Genomic DNA, 17,948 nt, shown 5'->3' with positions numbered 1-17,948 from the left:
ACCAAAGGCAGATCATTCCTGAACAATTTGATGGCCCTCTATGAAGAAGTAGTGGCTCCAGTTGTCAAAGGAAGGCCATTAGAAATAATCTAATGGGAGTTGTGCAAGACCTTTTACACTGTTGCACACCAAATCTTTACCTCTAAATAGAAGATATATGGATTTGAACACTGGACTATTTGGTGGATAAAGAGTGGGTTGGACAGTCACAGCCAGAGGATTATGGTCAACATCTCTATGTTCAGCTAGAAGTGGTCATGAATTATGTTCCCCAGGGGTCTGTTTTGGGACTGCTTCTCTTTATCATCTCTATCAGCGACATAGAAGAGAAGATCGAGTGTATCTTCAGCAAATCTGCTGATGTTACCAAGCTGAGTAGTGCAGCTGACAGTAAAAAGAAGGTACACCATCCAGAAGGAGCTAGACAGGTTTGAAAAGTGGGCTCACAAGATCCTGATGAGGTTCAACAAAGTCAAGCCTAATGTGCTGTACTTGAGACAATCCCAGATTTATGTACAGACTAGGAGAACTTCTTGAATGCAACTTAGAGGTTCTGGACAAAAAACTGGACATGAACCAGTAGTGTGTGCTTGCAGCATGAAAGGTCAATGGTATTCTGGGCTACATCAAAAAGCCAGTAGTCCATTTCACATAAATAGTAGAAAATAATTGGAAGATCCCAGTAATGTGAAGACTAATGCCTGTAAAGTCTGCAGCTCAATACTCTGATATCTAGCTTTAATAGCTGGGTCATGTTGGAGTTTGATAGTTAATTCATACCCTCTTCTATAAATGCAAAGGAAATTAAAGTCTGAATCACATGTACAGGTGAGTACTTATCAATGTCTTGTGATTAGTGTAGCGTTTAGTAGTGTTCTTTGATGACAAGATAGAAGTGATTCTACAAAATATTGTTAAAAACAGCTGACTAAGTCAGACATAGCTGATTTAAACCAAAATTTCCAGTATTTGAGAAGGCCTCCGTTGTATTTAGAGAAGCTCTAAATTAGAAGAACAAGATATACGTGTATGCATATAAGTATACATACAAATGGGTCCTGGCCCCATGCTGTCGGAGTTCAGGGAGTGTTTGTGTAACATTCTCAGACATAGTCTGATTTTTTGGGTGGTACTGTGTGGAGCCAGGAGTTGGACTCGATGATCCTTATGGGTGCCTTCCAACTTGAGATATTCTATTCCATGATTCTACACAAAGAGGTAACTGTCTCAAGTTGGAGCATGGGAAACTGCAATTACATATAAGGGTGGTCAAATACTAGTACAGGTTGTCCAAAGAGATTCTGGAATTTCCTTTCTTGGAGGTTTTCAGAAGCCAAGTAGATACAGACCTCAACCAACCAGTCTGGTTAGGTCTGCACTGAATAGCAAGATTGGATTAGGGGTCCCAGATGCTACTGAATTACTCTGAGCTCCAATGAAAGTAGGCACCTATGCATGGGTATAGTGCAAAACCTAGCAATTGTCAATGACTCCAAATCAATCTGTCTTTAGCATTTAGTAAACTTAAATCTCTGTCCTTCAGCTCAGTCTCTTTCGTGATCTCTCACTTATTTGCCTGAATTAATAAATTCCAGTATTTATCACTATTCTGAACTCCATTTAGCTGTTCTCCAGTTTTCAGAACAGAAGCTGAAGATATCCTTTTGGTCTGATCTGCTTCACAATCATTACATATGATAATTTAATAATTTAAAAAGTCATATTAATAAAATAAGTTAAATGAGATTTGAGCTGCCTGTTCGTGTTTTCTCACAGTCTGCTGTCTTGATTCAGAGGATTTACATCATTTGATATTTATTTTGCTGGCTTTTTCTTTCCTCCCCCTCAGCCTCTCCATTCACAAAGGAATAAATAATTCTTCTGCTTTTCATGACAGCAATAAAATTGTTTTCGTTCTGGGTTGCTTATTAAATAAAATGGCACCAGAAGACAATCACGGTTTTAAGAGCATTATTTGAAGTGTGTTGTGCCAAATGGAAACATGAATTTAATTCTTGTGCAGATATTCAGGATACCATCACTGGGTTCTTTGGTTACAACCATCCAAACGGCTCGCCCATTGGCCACTCTGACTGCCCCCTTCTTCAAACCAAATTGTTTCACTGGAGGAATACTATGCTACTGCTCTCCATCTGCTTGGGTTGCCCTTGCTGGATCATCTACCTGGCATCTCCAGGAATGGGATATTTCCCTTCCTGAATGGGACTCCTTTCTGATGGAGCAACCAATGTTTCTTTTGGCACATCGCTATGATACATCACTGGGCTAAGATCTTTTGAAGCTCTTCTTTCAGTGGTGATGAAGACAGACTACTGTTCTGGCTGAGTGTGCCATTGTGCCACCACCTGTGTGTGCACCACCCCATCTCAGAAAGGTGGGTCAAATTTTTCACCCACCCCTGAGTCAGCAGAGTGGTCTTAACTATGGTCTCAGCTATTTGGGTTATCGGTGCTACCACCTGTAATGTAAAGTAAGCAGCCAATAACTTTTTCAAACATACTGTATCTTTCTTCTGCTCCATGCCATACCTGAACCCAATGGAGATTTTGGTGTTGCCACAGGCCCCAGCCAAAGCCATCTTGAATGACATGAACGTCAACTTTGACAGGGAGGGTTGGGTCAAATGTATCCAATGCCTGGGTTTGTTTAACAGCCAGTTTTACCTGTTGGAAAGCCTCGTGTTCTATTCTTTCTCAGTCCCATAGTTGCCCCTTTTTCATGAGTTTGTATAATGGTCCCAGCAGCTGCACTAAATCGGATATAAAAGATTGCCAGTATCCCAATATACCTAAGATTTCCTGCAGCTGCTTTGGTGTTGTAGGGACTGGGAATGCTTGAACCTTATCTATTACAGCACTGGGTAGTACTTTGGCCTTTTCTGACCAAACTAACCACATGAATTTCATGGACAGGCCTGGACCTTGCACCTTCTGAGGATTTATAGCCCATCCTCTTTCTTGCAGTAGGTAGTGAATGAATCTGCCACCTGTCCTACAGCCTCCAGTGAGTCAGATGTCAACAGGAGATCATCAATATAATGATACAAGCTGACATTATTAGATTTTTCCCAATTTGCTAGGTCATGCATCACTAGGTTACAGCAGTATGCTGGCGAAAGTACATACCCTTGTGGCAGGAACTGAGAGGTCCACTGCCTGCCTCTCCATGTAATTGCAAGCTGTCTCAAGATTCTTCAGCAGTTGGAACACTGAAGAATGCATTTGCCAGGTCTAGGACACAGTGATAGGTTTTTATTTCCCTACTCAGTATGTCCATTAAGGAGGCAATATGGGGTATGGCTGCCTGAACAGACAGCGTGTCCTTAATTAATTCTCTATAATCTACTGTCATTCTCCAAGTGACATCTGATTCTCGCACTGGCCGTATAGGGGAATTATATGGGCTGTGTGCAGGTCTTATAATTGCAACTTTTTCTAATTCCTGCACCATCCTTAATATTTCATCTTAAACCCCCAGGAGTCTCTACTGTCTCAAATTAGTAATCCAGCACAGTTCTAGCAGGCTAATAGGCTCATGCTTCACATGGCTGCTCAATATTGCCTCAGTCACCCAGACACTAATGCACCTCTGTGGAGTCTGAACTCTCCTATGGTTGCCTGGAGAACCCAGACCTCATAAAATGTCTATGCCCAACATGTGCTCTGGGACTGGGGCAATAGATATTTTATACTCCTGGAGTGGGAGATGCCCAACCCCCAATTTCAAACATGTTTGGGTGACAGGAATGGTTTGTCCCCCAAAAGCACTAATCATTGCTCTTTCTCTTTGAAATTTAGTTGGATCACTGTTGACAATTGAAGTTTCCGTGCCTGTGTCCACCAATGCCATAACTTACACATTTTTTCCAGGACCAAAAAATTGTTAGTTCAACATAAGGCCTCCAGTCCTATCTGGAGGCCCTACTTACAGGGGAAATAACATCCCCTGTCGTGCCATAAACTGCCCTATGGACAGATCTTTATCCTCAGGTGGCTCAGGCATTGTAGCTCAAGACACCTGAGGATGAGGAAGACTGTTAAGCAAAACAGACCTGGCTGGCCTGAAAGGGTCAAACAGGGAACATGCGGCCCCTCCTGAAAGGGAAGGACTGCCATGTGAGACTGGCAAGCATAAGCTACAGCTTCTTCGTTCCATGACCAAAAGCAGAACATGTTCTGTGAATAGAACGCCTTTTGATCACTGTACTGATCATAATCCACAAAAGAGTTAATTAAATAATGATGTATTGCTGTCAGCTGCATGAATGTTATCTGATTTAGGTATTGTATACTCGCATAGCAAAAAGATATAAAATGCTTGTAACAACAATAAACTTTGCTTATGTGCCATCAGAGCCTAAGCCCGTCTGTCTCAGGCGTCTTGAGCTGGTCTCCGTCATGAGGAGGCATTTTTCTCTTTTACTAGGGACTATGAAGTCCTCTAAGTTCTTGTTGACGCTTGTCGAATTATTCATACTCCTGATTTTTTGGGAACATTTTGAAATTTCTTATCATCTCATAGTTGTTTCCACAATTGAAGTGAAAGACGATTAGGCTGGCAATTGATCTTGGCAAAGGCCAGCCTGTATGAAATCATTACACACTTCTTCCTGGGACACCCGTATGGGTCCTGATCGGGGTGCCCATGGGGCAGCCTTTCTGGTCTTAATAATTGGGAGAATCTCAGCTCCTTCTACCACCCAAATATTATGTCTTGTTCTTAGGTGATCTGGAGCAGGTCCAGAGGAGGGCACTAAGATGATCAGAGGGCTGGAGCACCCTATGAGAAAAGGTTGAGGGAACTGGGCTTGTTCAGCTTGGAGAAGAGAAGGCTGCGGGGAGACCTCATTGTGGCCTTCCAGTACTCGAAGGGAGCGTATGAACAGGAGGGGGAACGGCTGTGTGTGAGGGTGGATGGTGACAGGACAAGGGGAATGGTTTTAAACTGAGACAGGGGAGATTTAAATTAGATCTTAGGAGGAAGTTTTTCACCCAGTGGGTGGTGAGGAACTGGAACAGGTTGCCCAAGGAGGCTGTGGAGGCCCCATCCCTGGAGGCATTCAAGGCCAGGCTGGATGTGGCAGCTCAGTCTGGTGGTTGGCAACCCTGCACATAGCAGGGGGTTGAAACTAGTTGATGACTGTGGTCCATTTCAACCCAGGCCATTCCATGACCATTATCTTCAAGTTCTCCATTAATTACTTTAATCATCTTTTAGGGCCACTAAATATTTCTTGAAACATTATCATGCACATCAATAGTCAGCAAAGCAGTCTATGCCTGTGAGAGGTAGACTGTGTTTTTGCAGTGGAAATTTGCAGTATTTCTGCATGTATCATAGGATAACTTGCCTTTCACAAAGAAAGCTGCTGAACAGAGTAAAGTTGAGACTGGGGTGTTCTGACCTAGGTAGAATTGGCACAAGCACTAGGTATGGTAGGGGTAGGGAGGAGTCTGATACATGACAGAACTAGTGTGCTAATTGTTGAAAATATTGTCCTCCTATTGCCATAAAAAGTACAGAACATACCCAAAGACAATGGGTTGGTAACAGACATTGTATGGAAGTGTAGTGTTGCAACAGCTTCAGAAGATTGTGAGCCTGAGACTCTCAGCCAATGAGTGCCAGGAGAGGCTTTACCTGCGTTGGACCCAGGGTATGTAACAGAATGGATCTCACTGACTAGTTGAGCAATTTCTCCCTTGTGAGTAGGGGGTGTGCGCCCATTACTGCAATGATAAATAAACTGCTCTTCACAGAGACCTTTACTGATTAGAAATTTTTGACCTTGAGCGTGTTTCTCACATGCCCTAGTGAGAAATCTAAACTGTATCCTCATGACGAAGTACTAATTGAAAACATTTTCCCAGTAAATACACCCAGAAGATCACATCGTGTCTTCTCAGGTCAGGGCTACATAAGAAAAATTAGCCTGTAGAATAGAAACCTTGGAAAATCTGGTTATTACAACTGTCTTTAGGATCAAAGGAGTAGGAACCAAAATGCTTTGTAGATTTTTACATTTACTGTTCAGTTGATACAGTTTGTCTATCTGTACATTGTTGCTCATTTTTTTACAAAACTCCACAGAAAGTCATGTGTAAATTAAAGATTTGGTTTAACAAATAACCGTGGAATTTCTTGTTACTAGTAGCAACCTCAGAAGTATTTATTCTCTCACTTGAATGGTGGCCACACTCTTAAAAAATGATCTTTGTAGGCAAGTAAAACTACTATTTTAAATTTTATTTGATTCACTTTTCTCTGGATTAATCTCATACTGGGGCACAAATAGTGGGTAAAGTTCACATCTGTGGGATTGTTCTGGGTAAAGCTCTTCCCACTTGTAGTTTCCCTCCTGGCCCCCTATCCATAAAACTTTACCATGGAAAAATTACTTAATATTAACAATGAAACAACAATATGAGTCTAACCTCATATTTTAGATGCAGATTACAAATATGCATACACTTGAATTCCTTGACAATATCTACTATCTGTCCTACTTACCTATTTACTCCCTATTATCAAGGACCAATAATCAACATATAAGGCACACTCTAAATATCAATACCACTTCCAGAATTCTCTCTTTTCATAATTCAGAGAGAGTGTAAAGTTGATAGTGAGCTTTTAAAAACATTAACACAATCTTGTCCAGAATCCAGATATAGCAAGACTAAGTTATAAATTAGCAAGCTGAGAAATACTGTATCATAATTGAGTTCAAAATGGACATAACCAATCCTGATCTTATAAAAAATAACTCACACATAGATTAAAAAAATAAATCAAATCAGGCACTAAGTTTAGTTAAAGTTTAAGTTTTTAGACAAAACAAACATTGCAGATTGCTTAAAGGTTTTTCATTTGTCCTCTGTATCTATCACTGTTTTTGTTTTTTTTTTTTTCTGGATGACTGTAGCATAATTCAGTGCAGGATGAATACAATACTCTTTCAGTAAAAGATTATTCATAATTGGAATTTACTCTCATGCTTCAATATCTGGACTGTCTCATATTAAAAGTATACTTCAATTTATTCTGTAATGACAAAATTTCCTTGTTGTATTTTCTGGATTTTGAATAGTTGTGGCAGTTAGCATAAGTCCCCAGCTACAGGAAAAGGGGAAACACATTGTTCATTTCTAAAAAGGTAGCAAGGAGAACCTGTGAAAATACACACCAGTCAGTCATATCTCTGCACCAAGTCAGAGCGTGGTAATCATGTAAAGCCATACGGAAGACAGGGAGGTGATTGGAGGCAGTTAATGTGGCTTGATAAAGGGCAAATCAAGCCTGACTAACTTGTTGGCCTTCCTTTATATAGAGATAGCACATATGGACAAGGGAAGAACGACTGATATAATTTACGTGGACTTGTGCAAAGGTTTTGATAAGGCTCCACGAAAAATCTTTGTGTCTGAATTGGAAAGGCATGGATATGATGGATGGACTAATCAGTGGATAAGGATTTAAAATGTCACAGTCACTCAATGTCCAAGCGGCTTGATGTCCAAGTGAAGGCCACTTATGAGTGGGGTACCTAAGGTGTCTGTACAGGTACTAGTACTGTTTAGTATCTTCACTAAACACTGACAGTGAGTGCACCCTCAAGTACATTTGTGGAGGACACCAAGCTGAGTGGTACAGTTGGTACTCTAGAACAGGCATATCCAATCCACATTATGGAGCCCTGTACAACTAGTAATGCGCCTCGCCCCCTGCTGCTGTGCTATCATGGTGGCTGCTCCCCAGCTAGAGGCCCATCCTGGCCCCAGGCGTGTACTCATCACTCAGTAATAACCAAAACATTAGCCTAAGACAATTCTTCTCCACTTAGCTCAGGCAAGCCAAAAAGTTGGATGCCCATGCTCTAGAAAGAAGGGTTGCTCTCTAGAGGGATCTTGACAAACTTGAAAGTTGGGCCTGTGTGAATCTCATGAACTTCAACAGGACAAACACAAGGTCATACACTTGGGTCAGGGCAGCATCCATACAAACTAGACAATGAATGGATTGAGAGTAGCCCTGCAGAGGCAGATTAAAAACCGGACATGAGCTGAAAATGTAGCATTGAACAAAAAAGTTAATCACACCCTGGGCTCCATAAACAAGTATGTCTGGCAGATCAAGAGAAATGATCCTCCTTCTCTACTTTACATTCATGAGATTCCACCTGGAGTACTGATGGAGGTTCCAGTCACAAGGTAGAGTTAAATTAGATAGAATTAGGCTCTACCTTGAGTACTGTATTCAGTTTTGAGCCCATCACTACAAGAAAGACATTTATGACCTCAAGCATGCCCAAAGAAAGGCAACAAACCTGATGATAAGTATGGAACACAAATCTGGAAAAGCTGAGGGAACTTGGATTGTTTAGACTGGAGAAGATGAGGCTCAGGGAAGACCTTATCACTCTCTACAATCATCTGAAAGGAGGATAGAGTGAGGAGGGCATTGCCCTCTTTTCCCAGTTAACTAGTAATAATGGCCTTAAGTTGTGCCAGGTAAAGTTCAGGTTAGACAACTGGAGAACTTTCTTCTCAGAAAGAGCGGTGAGTCATTGGAATAAGTTGCCCAGTGAGGTGATGGAATCCCTGTCCCTAGAGGTTTGCAAGTAAAGGATAGGTGTGGCACTTAGAGTCATAGTTTAGTGGACATGTGGAGTGACAGTTGGACTAGGTGATTTTTGTGGTCTTTTTTAACCTTAATGATTCTATGATTCTATGATAAGGAAGAATTTTTTTACTATGAAGGTGATTAGATACTAGAAATTTTGGCCAGAGAAGTTGTGGATGATCCATCCCTGGGAGGTTGAAAGCCAGACTGGACGGGGCTTTGAGAGATCTGGTCTTTTAGAAGATACCCCTACCCGTGGCAGAGGGTTTGGAACTGAATGAATGATCTTTAAAGTTCTTTCCAATCCAAGCCATTCTACTATTCTATTTTTCTATGACTTTAAGCTGCTATTAATGAGAAAAGTGCTCATAGAAGCATGAGTCTAGTCAGTCACTGAACATTGCATACCATTTAAAAAATACCATCTATATTGTAAGTACGTACTCTCAATCATCAGGTGAAAAAATATTTAGCTATCTCATGCAGAGTGCAGTAGCGTCTTCTGAAATAAAAAGCCTTGTTCTTGGTGTTTTTTTTTGATGAAAAATGGATAAAGAGGGTTAGAGTCACCGGGTGAGTGACTTGAACTCATGTCTCTCACATTATTCAGGCAAGTGCAGCATTACTACTCCATAAATGAGAAATGCTAGAAAAAAATGAAGTTGCAGAGGCAAAATTAAATACTATATTGTAATACAATTGAACATCATGTAGGCAAAGTTGCACAGGCAATGAAAATGATAGTCTTTCCTATTAGGATTTCTCAACTTTAGCTACCTTCTCTATAGTTAAATGCACTTGAAAACCTAAACACATTCCTTACATTTGACAGTCACAAGTACTGTGAGTAAAATGAAAATGAAAATATGGGCAGATGCTTTGAGTAAGAGAATTCAGAAACATACTATTTTTCCTGCATTCTATAGTAGGGAAGGAAATATTTCAATAAAAGACATTCAGAATAATTGCAGCAGTTGCAAAAGTTAGGAGATTCTGGTCATCCTCACCATTGTTTATAATCAGCATCACAGTTGCAGTAGTACTTGGGATCAGTACAGTTGCGTTCAATTCCACAGGCACATTTCTGAATACCAGGTCCTGATCCACCCCAATAGTAATGCTTCTCATTGGCTTTTCCAACCCACCACGTATACGGATTCCCTTCTGAAAGGAATGAAAATGAAAGGTTATGGTACATCACAGAAATAGATCTCCATTATACAGTAACTGGGCTCAGATATTTAATATGCTGACATTCGCAACACATCACTGGACTGCCACCTTGTATTTCGTGCAAACAAATGCACTCAGTTACCAATGAACAGTTCAAAGGACCTTGCTAGGTAAACAGAGCACATTTTCTTTTATGTATTCACATGATTTATAATGACTGAGAAGAATTAAATGTTTCTGTGGTGCTCAGAGACGTGATTTAGCAGAGGGCTGTTAGAGAAGTATGGTTAGGTCATGGTTGGACTCGATGATATTTAAGGTCTTTTCCAACCTGAGTGATTCTATGATTCTATCTTGTATGTTCTTTGTTCTCAGTTTATATAGTCAAAGCATGTGGGTAGGTTCCATAATTATCTTCAATTAATTTCAAATTCATATATTTAGCTATGGATTATTCAATATTTATGCAAATTGCTTGATTGAAACATACATTCTTTTTACACATGTACAAAACAGCTTTCATTTGGAAATTCATCTGTTTTCACTTGAAAACAAGCACACTCATCGTGGTCTCTCTATCTGGCCCAAAGGAAACCAGAAAATCCCAAAGCATCTTAGCCATTTTTAAAGAATCCATGTAAAAGTTTTGATTCAATATCAGAGCAATGGTAATCAGACCTTCAGTATTTCTTGGCATTGAGTCTGTAACTTCACATTTTTATATACATCTCTAAGTTGATTTCTAATGTTTTTAGACACATCGAGACTCTTAGATGTAATTTAAATAAGCAAATAAATCCCATCCTTATTTAGAAGTCCCTCTTTATGCCTCCAGTTCAGCATATGAGAATACATGAGCTTAGCTTCAAACTCAAGAGAGTAACTCAATCAATTGCAATACAGTTAATTTGGTGCTTTCTGACATTTAGAAAATATGATGGAACTCAGCCTATAATCTTTTCTCTTTACAATATTTTTCCCCCCACCTGTACTGCTGAGCAACCTATTTCTCATTAAATCAAATGAAGCCATTAGCCTGAAATTCACTTATTAATAAATTTTATAGATGAAATTCTACAAAATAAATTCTATTCTTAGATAATTTTCTGTCTGTGCATCTCTTATGCATCTCACAAAACTGACATCCATAATTGCAAAAATAGAACCTTATAATTAAATTTGATCATCTAGACCACAGATTTACTTATTCCAGATGTGTGTGGTGAGAGATTCAGACAAACCTTTAAAGAAAATTCCAGAGATGGAGAGAGTAAACAAATACGATCAGATGTGTTAAGTAGACAAGAATAAATGAAAAGAACCCTAAAAATCTCTAAAACATGTACTTTGTTAAGTGATTTTGATTGTTAGAGATCATATAAAATACAACCTTTGAAAATACAGTAATGAGAAAAATTCATGATTGCTGAAGGTTTTTATTTGTTGTTAATATGCCACACAGTATGACCATTCAGTCTACCACTAATGCAAAGGGTATGGTAATAGAATCTGGGATTTAAATTGGTCATTTTGGTTTCTGTGAGTTAACTATCATGGAACTAATTGTTCTGAGCTAAAAGAACATGGCATGTAAATGATGCAACAGCATTTTCACATTGCAATATGATCTATCATATATGAAAATATGCTGTCCTGTCCTTCAAAAGATTGCTTAATACGAATTATGTAATGATAAATGTCTTTCCAACAGCTAACAATGGAATGTGGTAGCTTCCTGATGGGTATTCTTAGAGATATTCTTATTCCCTCAGAATAAGAAAACAGGAAGGGGAGACATGAAACTAGAATGGCTTTTCAAGGTACTGCTGGACAAACTGAGGGAAAAGAAGGACAAGTACAGGCAGTGAAAGCAAGGACATGTCACCTACATAGATCAGAAGAGACAGGCCAAAGAGTGCGTATCTCCCCTGCTAAATGAGAAAAGAGAATCGTTACAACAGATACAGAAAAGGCTGAGGTACTCAATAAATGCTTTGTTTCAGTCTTCACTAGAAGCCAGGATTCTCACATCCCTGAACCTCACATCCCTGAACCCAAAGCTCTAGGTGGGAACTGGGGGAGCAAACTCCTCCCCACTGTAAAAGTGGAGCAAGTCGAAGACCAGCTCATGAGACAGAATGTATACAAGTCCATGGGGCCAGATGGTATCCGTTCCAGGGCCCTAAGTGAGCTGTCCAATGTGATTGGACCTGTGTGCCTGGGAAGATCATGGAACAGATCCTCCTGGAAAACATGTTAAGGCACTTGAGAGATGAGAGGGTGATCTGAGATGGCCAGCATGGCTCATCAAGGGAAGTTCATCTCTGACCAATTTGGTGGCCTTATATAATGGAGTGACAGCATCGGTCAAAGGGAGGGTAACTGATGTCATCTACCTGTATTTCTGCAAGGCCTTTGAAGCAGTCCCCCACCACATCCTAATCTCTAAATTGGAGAGATATGGATTTGAAGGGTGAACTATTAGGTGGATAAGGAATTGGTTTCAAGGTCTCAGCCAGATGATTGTGGCCTATGGCTCTATGTCCAAGTGGAAGAGATGAGTGGTGTCCCCTATGGTTCTGTCTTAGATCTGGTGCTCTTTAGCATCTTTATCAATGACATAGACAATGGCATTGTGTACATCTTCAGAAAGTTTGTTGATGACACCAAGCTGAGCGGTGTGGTTGATACAGCAGAAGGAAGGGATGACATTCAGAGGAACCTTGATAAACTCAAAAGGTGGGCCCTTGTGAACCTAATAAAGTTTAACAAAGCAAAGCAAAGGGTTTTTCACTCAGCTTGAGGTAATCCCAGATATGTATACAAACTGGAAGAAGAACTCCTTAAGATTCTGAACTCCTTAAGAGTCCTGAAAAGGATTTAGAGGTTCTTGTTGATGAAAATCTTAACATGAGTCAGCAGTGTGCGCTTGCAGTCTGGAAGGTTCTTGAGGTCCCTTACAACCCAAGCCATTCTATGATTCCATGGGTAGATAAGATCCAACATGTTGTTCTCCCTTCTCAAAATGACAGGGAATAAATCTGAATTAAAAAAAGGTTCATGGGTTGAGATAAGAACAGGGAGCAGTTACCATCATGGGTTAAACAGATTCTGTAGATAGAGATTAACATTATTTGCCTGTTGATAGCAGACTCGAACAGAAAGAACCAACTTTTTCTATCTTTCCCTGAGTGGCACAGTGGAATGGTGCCTGAGGTCAGTCCCTAGCACTTAATCTCTGCTACTCCTTCATGGTTATCCTCTGATCCAACTCCGGCATGGGGTCCCTCCCACAGGATGCCGTCCTTCCTAAACTGATCCTGAATGGGCTTTCCATAGGCTGCAGCTCTCCAAGGGGTCATCCTTCGAGAGTAGATTTCTCCAGTGATGGTCGCCATGGACAGCAGCTCTCCCAGGCCATCTGCTCTACCACAGGCTCCTCTTCACAGGCTGCAGCTCCAGCCTGGGTCCTGCATCTCCAAGGACTCCCCATGGGCTGCAGCCTCTTTTGGGCCCCATCTACCAGCTGCACTCTGGGCACCTCCATGGGCTGCACATGGAAATCTGTTCTGTGTAGTGTCCATGCACTGAAGACGGACTGACAGCTCCACCACGGGCCCCTCCACAGCCTGTAGGGAACTTCTACTCTGTATCTGGAACACCTTCTGCTCTCTTTCTGTACTGACCTTGGTGACTACAGGACTATTTCTCTCACATATATTATTCTTTTCTCCCAGCCACTGTTGTGCAACAACTTTTCTTTCCTGCTCTCACAGAGGCACAACAACTATTGCTGATGGCTCAACTCTGGCCAACAATAGGTCCCTTTTAGAACAGCTGGAGCTGGCTCTGGTCTGACATGGGACAGCGTCTGGGCTCTGCTCACAGGGGCCACCGCTGCAGCCCCTTGATATCAAAACCAATACACAAAATTGCTTTCATTGATTTAGGGCTCAAGCACAGCATCAATGATATTCAAAGCTCCTGTTTTTGTTGTTGCTATTGTTTTCATTTTTTTTTTTTTTTTTTTTTTCTTCTCATTCTTGAAGTTAATTTCTATACTATCATGGAAATGCTAAAGTTTCTCCATTTAAAATTCTTTTCACATCCTTGTTATCAAGCAAAGGACTACAAGATTCAATCAGTAAGCTCTTCATCCAGAAGTGAAAATTCCAGTTAAAACACAAAAATGAAATTATATTACTTAGAGGTAGAAAAAGGATAGAAGGTAGAAAACTGGATAGAAGTGATAGTGGGATTACAGACTATAGTACTGAGTGTTACAGACCAGAATGACAGATAAAGTAGGCCATTTTCTAATTCACTATATTATAAATGAGATACGGTTTTATATCCAAACTGTGTGATAGCTTAGATGGGCATATTTTTAATATCTATTTTTTTCAGTGTTCATTATGTAGGGATCTGGCTCACAATCAGGAATGCTATGCAGATGTATTGCAGATGCCAATATGACAAACTGTAACAAATAGTAAAACTTCGTAATGGATAGATTGAAAGAACAATAGAAGGGAAAGATTGGAAAGGAAAAGGATGTACCACACAGGTAAAAAATAAGCATGTATGACCACATTTTACTTCTCCCACTTTGTACTGTTTATACCTCTACAGTTTCTTTCTGAGAATGTGGGCTTTATGTTCTTCATCCATTTTGGAAGCTGTTGGAAAGGGCTATGATATACTATAACATGAAGACTGACAACTAATGGATATCATTCTAAACACCAGATTATTTAATCACTCACTATTATTTGGCTACAATATCAATACTACTGGTCTTATTGAAATAAAAGCATATAAATTCAAGGAAGGAAAATTTAATGGAGGAAAAACATTGGAGAAAAAAGTTACACATGAAAGTTGCCAAGTGTATTATGATCACAAGAATACCAGAAGCTATTTTTTATATTATTGAAATTACCTTTGCTTAATGTAGTAACAAGTTTTAAGTTGTGACAGAGCTTTCTTGCTGCTGCCTGACATTGTTTTCTTTTTTTCCCCATTCAGGCTTTGTGGAGAAACAGCATTATGTGAAGGACTAGGAGAGAAACTCACTGCCTATCCTGGAGTTCTTGAATAAAGTTTGAATAGGTTTGAATAAAGTCTTGACAAAAATCTGCTCCATGGACATGAAACAGCTCTCCTTTGAGGACTGCTGAAAGAAATGTTTAATTTGATGCACACCAAGTAATGACCAGGATGCATTTTCATTTCCCTTCCCAAACCTAAAGCCAAAGATAATACCTGTGTTGTAAGAATAGACTTCTAAGGGCAAAAATGGCTGATTTCATTTAAATTGCATAAATGGACATAGAAGTTTGGCTAGAATATCAGATTCAATTTTCATTTTTAGTGATTCAGAATTCTTTCCAAAAAAACGCTGTAAGATTTACATGTAATGTAGTCATCAGTAGTTGCAATGGCTTTGTAGTACTGGACTAACGGTTAACATTAATGTCCTTTTATTTCAATCTATGTATAATGATAGCTGAGTTCTGCAATTATTAAGTCAAGATAGGCAAAGAACCTGATCATTACTTTTTTTTTTTTTTTTTTAAAGTGTTCCCCTTTAGAGAAAGTTCAAGAAAAAATAAAGAACTAATATAACTCCCTTGTCTCAGGTCTTTGAGTATCATGAGAAGGAGATTCCTTTTTCAGTCCTTTCCATAAATGTACTTTTATATGAAACATTTCATTTTATACAAAAATATACCTGGACACGGTTAATGTAGTACTAGCAGAACTCTTGACATTCAATAATACATTTATTTCTAACGTAGCAGGTCATTCTCAACATATATGACTTTTACTTGCGCACTTTATCCTTGACTGAGTGTTTAATAAAATCGACAGATTATTATTTTTGAATGCAATTGGTTAATTAAAAAGGCATTAATTTCAATACTTCAAAAATCTTCAAAAAAACCAAAAAATCTTGTTCCAAAGATTTTCAGTTCCAGTAACAATTGCAACCACACTGAGGCAGTTCAGATTAGGCAACTGAGTAAAGAGGACAGATACTCCATGGCATTCAAAAGTTCCATTTACAACACAATCCACAGAAAGATGTGATTTCTAATTTGTAAACAACTTGGAGAAGTTAAATGTTTCTTTTTTCAGCATTTCTTCCCAGTCTCATCATTCTTCCTTCACTAGAAAATATCACTTTTTGCAATAGTGATCTACAAATCCAGCCTGACCCCCACAGTGACCTGAGGAAGAGTAGAAGCGTACTGCTTTTGCTGAGAGGGACTAAGCTATTTTCTTCTCCATCAATTGCACCCTTTTCAGCTTGTGGAATCAAAGGAGAAACAGTGCTGACTATCCAAGACTCTTCCTTTGGTTTCCTGCTTCAGATTTTTCTCATTTCTACCACTTTATCTTGAGAAGAATAGAAACAGACAATAATTTCGGGAACCTTGCTAAGAACACGGTCCATCTCATCCCATATTCTGTGCCTCATAGAGGTAATGAGAGGCAATAGATCTGAATATAGATACTTGTGGTTCATTACCTGTGCACTCCCCCAGCATCCAGACACTGGATTCAAGATGCCAGAGGGTATTTTTTTGCATGTCTCTTGTCAGTGTCTGTTTATAGTCCACGAATTCACCTAATTCCTTTTTGATACTGCTTATACTATCAGTATCTACAATGCAGATTAAAAAACTGGTGAATCAAACAGCATGTAACTTGCTCCTGGTAAGAATAAACCTGCATCTGCTACTGCTGTCCATTTTCTTTCTCCACTGACTCTCGAGGAACTTCAAATCAAAAAACTTCTTCATTTCGTCTCCACTGAAGTATTAAGAGCAATAGCAGTGATAACAGCAGTGATATTTCTATGTCAGAACACATCAGATCACAACCAAAACAATTTCCCCATTTTTTTTCCCCCAGATTACATGTTGAACATAAATAGATATTGGCTATATGCATGGCAGCTGCAGTGATGATTCTCAGCACTGAGGCTTACAGCAGGCTGACTACTGAGTATATTCAAATTGAAATAAAGGAAGTTACACAACACAAATAGCAATAATTTTCTTCAATAAAACTGTAGATCCAAAACCAAGACATCTGTTAAGAAAGGCTTATTTGAGACCAGAATAGAAAGTGTGACAGAAAAATGCTCCTAAACAGGTTTCTTTTTTCAGGACCAGCAGTTTATCTCCCTGTCTTCACAACCATTGCTACGATCTCAGCTGACTTCAGAGCTCCTCCAGAAAAAGTCGGAGGAAGACTCAGCAAAGTGTCTCCCCTAAAGATTTCTGCAAGGAAGGCTCACTTAGAGCTTTTTTTTTGTTTTCCTTGAGAGTTCCTTTAATGATGATGCTTTCAGGTGTGTTTCCACCTGATGGTACAGCTGCAGACTTAGGACTCAGGCTCAATGGACTGGCACTCTGGCTGAACCTGACTTTTCACCATAGACTTGCATGATGATTTGATAGGCTTTCTTTGTACGAGCCTCGCAGTCGTCTCTGGGTCTCACCCTGACTGGCTTTGCAAATGCCTTCTTCAATATTAATGAAAATAAATTGAAGGACCCCCCGATAACAATATATGAAAGAAATGTGCTTTGAGAGAAGTGTTTCAAGTGTTCAGATTCAGGTACAGGCAATAACTTTATGCAGTAAATCCATAATTCTATCATACTCCTGTACTTTTTTTTTTTGTCATTTTTACTTAGTCCTCTACATCTTTATCTTCTATGACAAATGTGGTCAGTTCACACAAGGAAAACTGTTGCCTCCTAAGCATTTATTTTAAGCGTGTTTAAAGAAAACAGCTATCAACAAATGGCATTTCAAAGTGTTTTTGTATACACCCTCAACAAAACAGACTACAACAAACATAGAAAAGACATTGTATAATGTATGTTTTATTTACACGGTCTGTTAGGTGACTGCCATTGAAAGAGCATGTCCATAGATTCTTGCCAAAATGAATGTTGACAAACGGAGGGATCTGAATCTCATTTCAGTGATGGATTGAAAAAGCAGTTTTTTTAATAAGTAGGCCAGAACCCCTAGTTTATCTTATAGAACTTTCCTCAACTTGTGCATCACAAGAATTTTGCAAATGTGCTGTCCTGCTGCATTGTAGTTACA

The 17,948-nt window shown here is 39.5% G+C and overlaps 1 protein-coding gene across 1 annotated transcript in view; it reads right to left on the bottom strand.

The window, feature by feature from the left end:
- Positions 1-17,948, bottom strand: part of CNTNAP2 (contactin associated protein 2) — a gene marked incomplete at both ends in the record, with an annotated part of 665,714 nt that overhangs the window by 140,699 nt on the left and 507,067 nt on the right. The window contains one exon of the mRNA XM_079533370.1: positions 9,651-9,807. Coding sequence (XP_079389496.1) covers positions 9,651-9,807 — 157 coding nt within the window. The remainder of the gene's footprint in view (positions 1-9,650; positions 9,808-17,948) is intronic.

The sequence above is a fragment of the Tetrao urogallus genome (assembly GCF_951394365.1).
Source record: "Tetrao urogallus genome assembly, chromosome: 3".
In the NCBI taxonomy this organism is placed as follows: Eukaryota; Metazoa; Chordata; class Aves; order Galliformes; family Phasianidae; genus Tetrao; species Tetrao urogallus.
The sequence above is the reverse complement of the archived record's forward strand: the minus strand, read 5'-3'. Positions and strand labels throughout refer to the sequence as shown.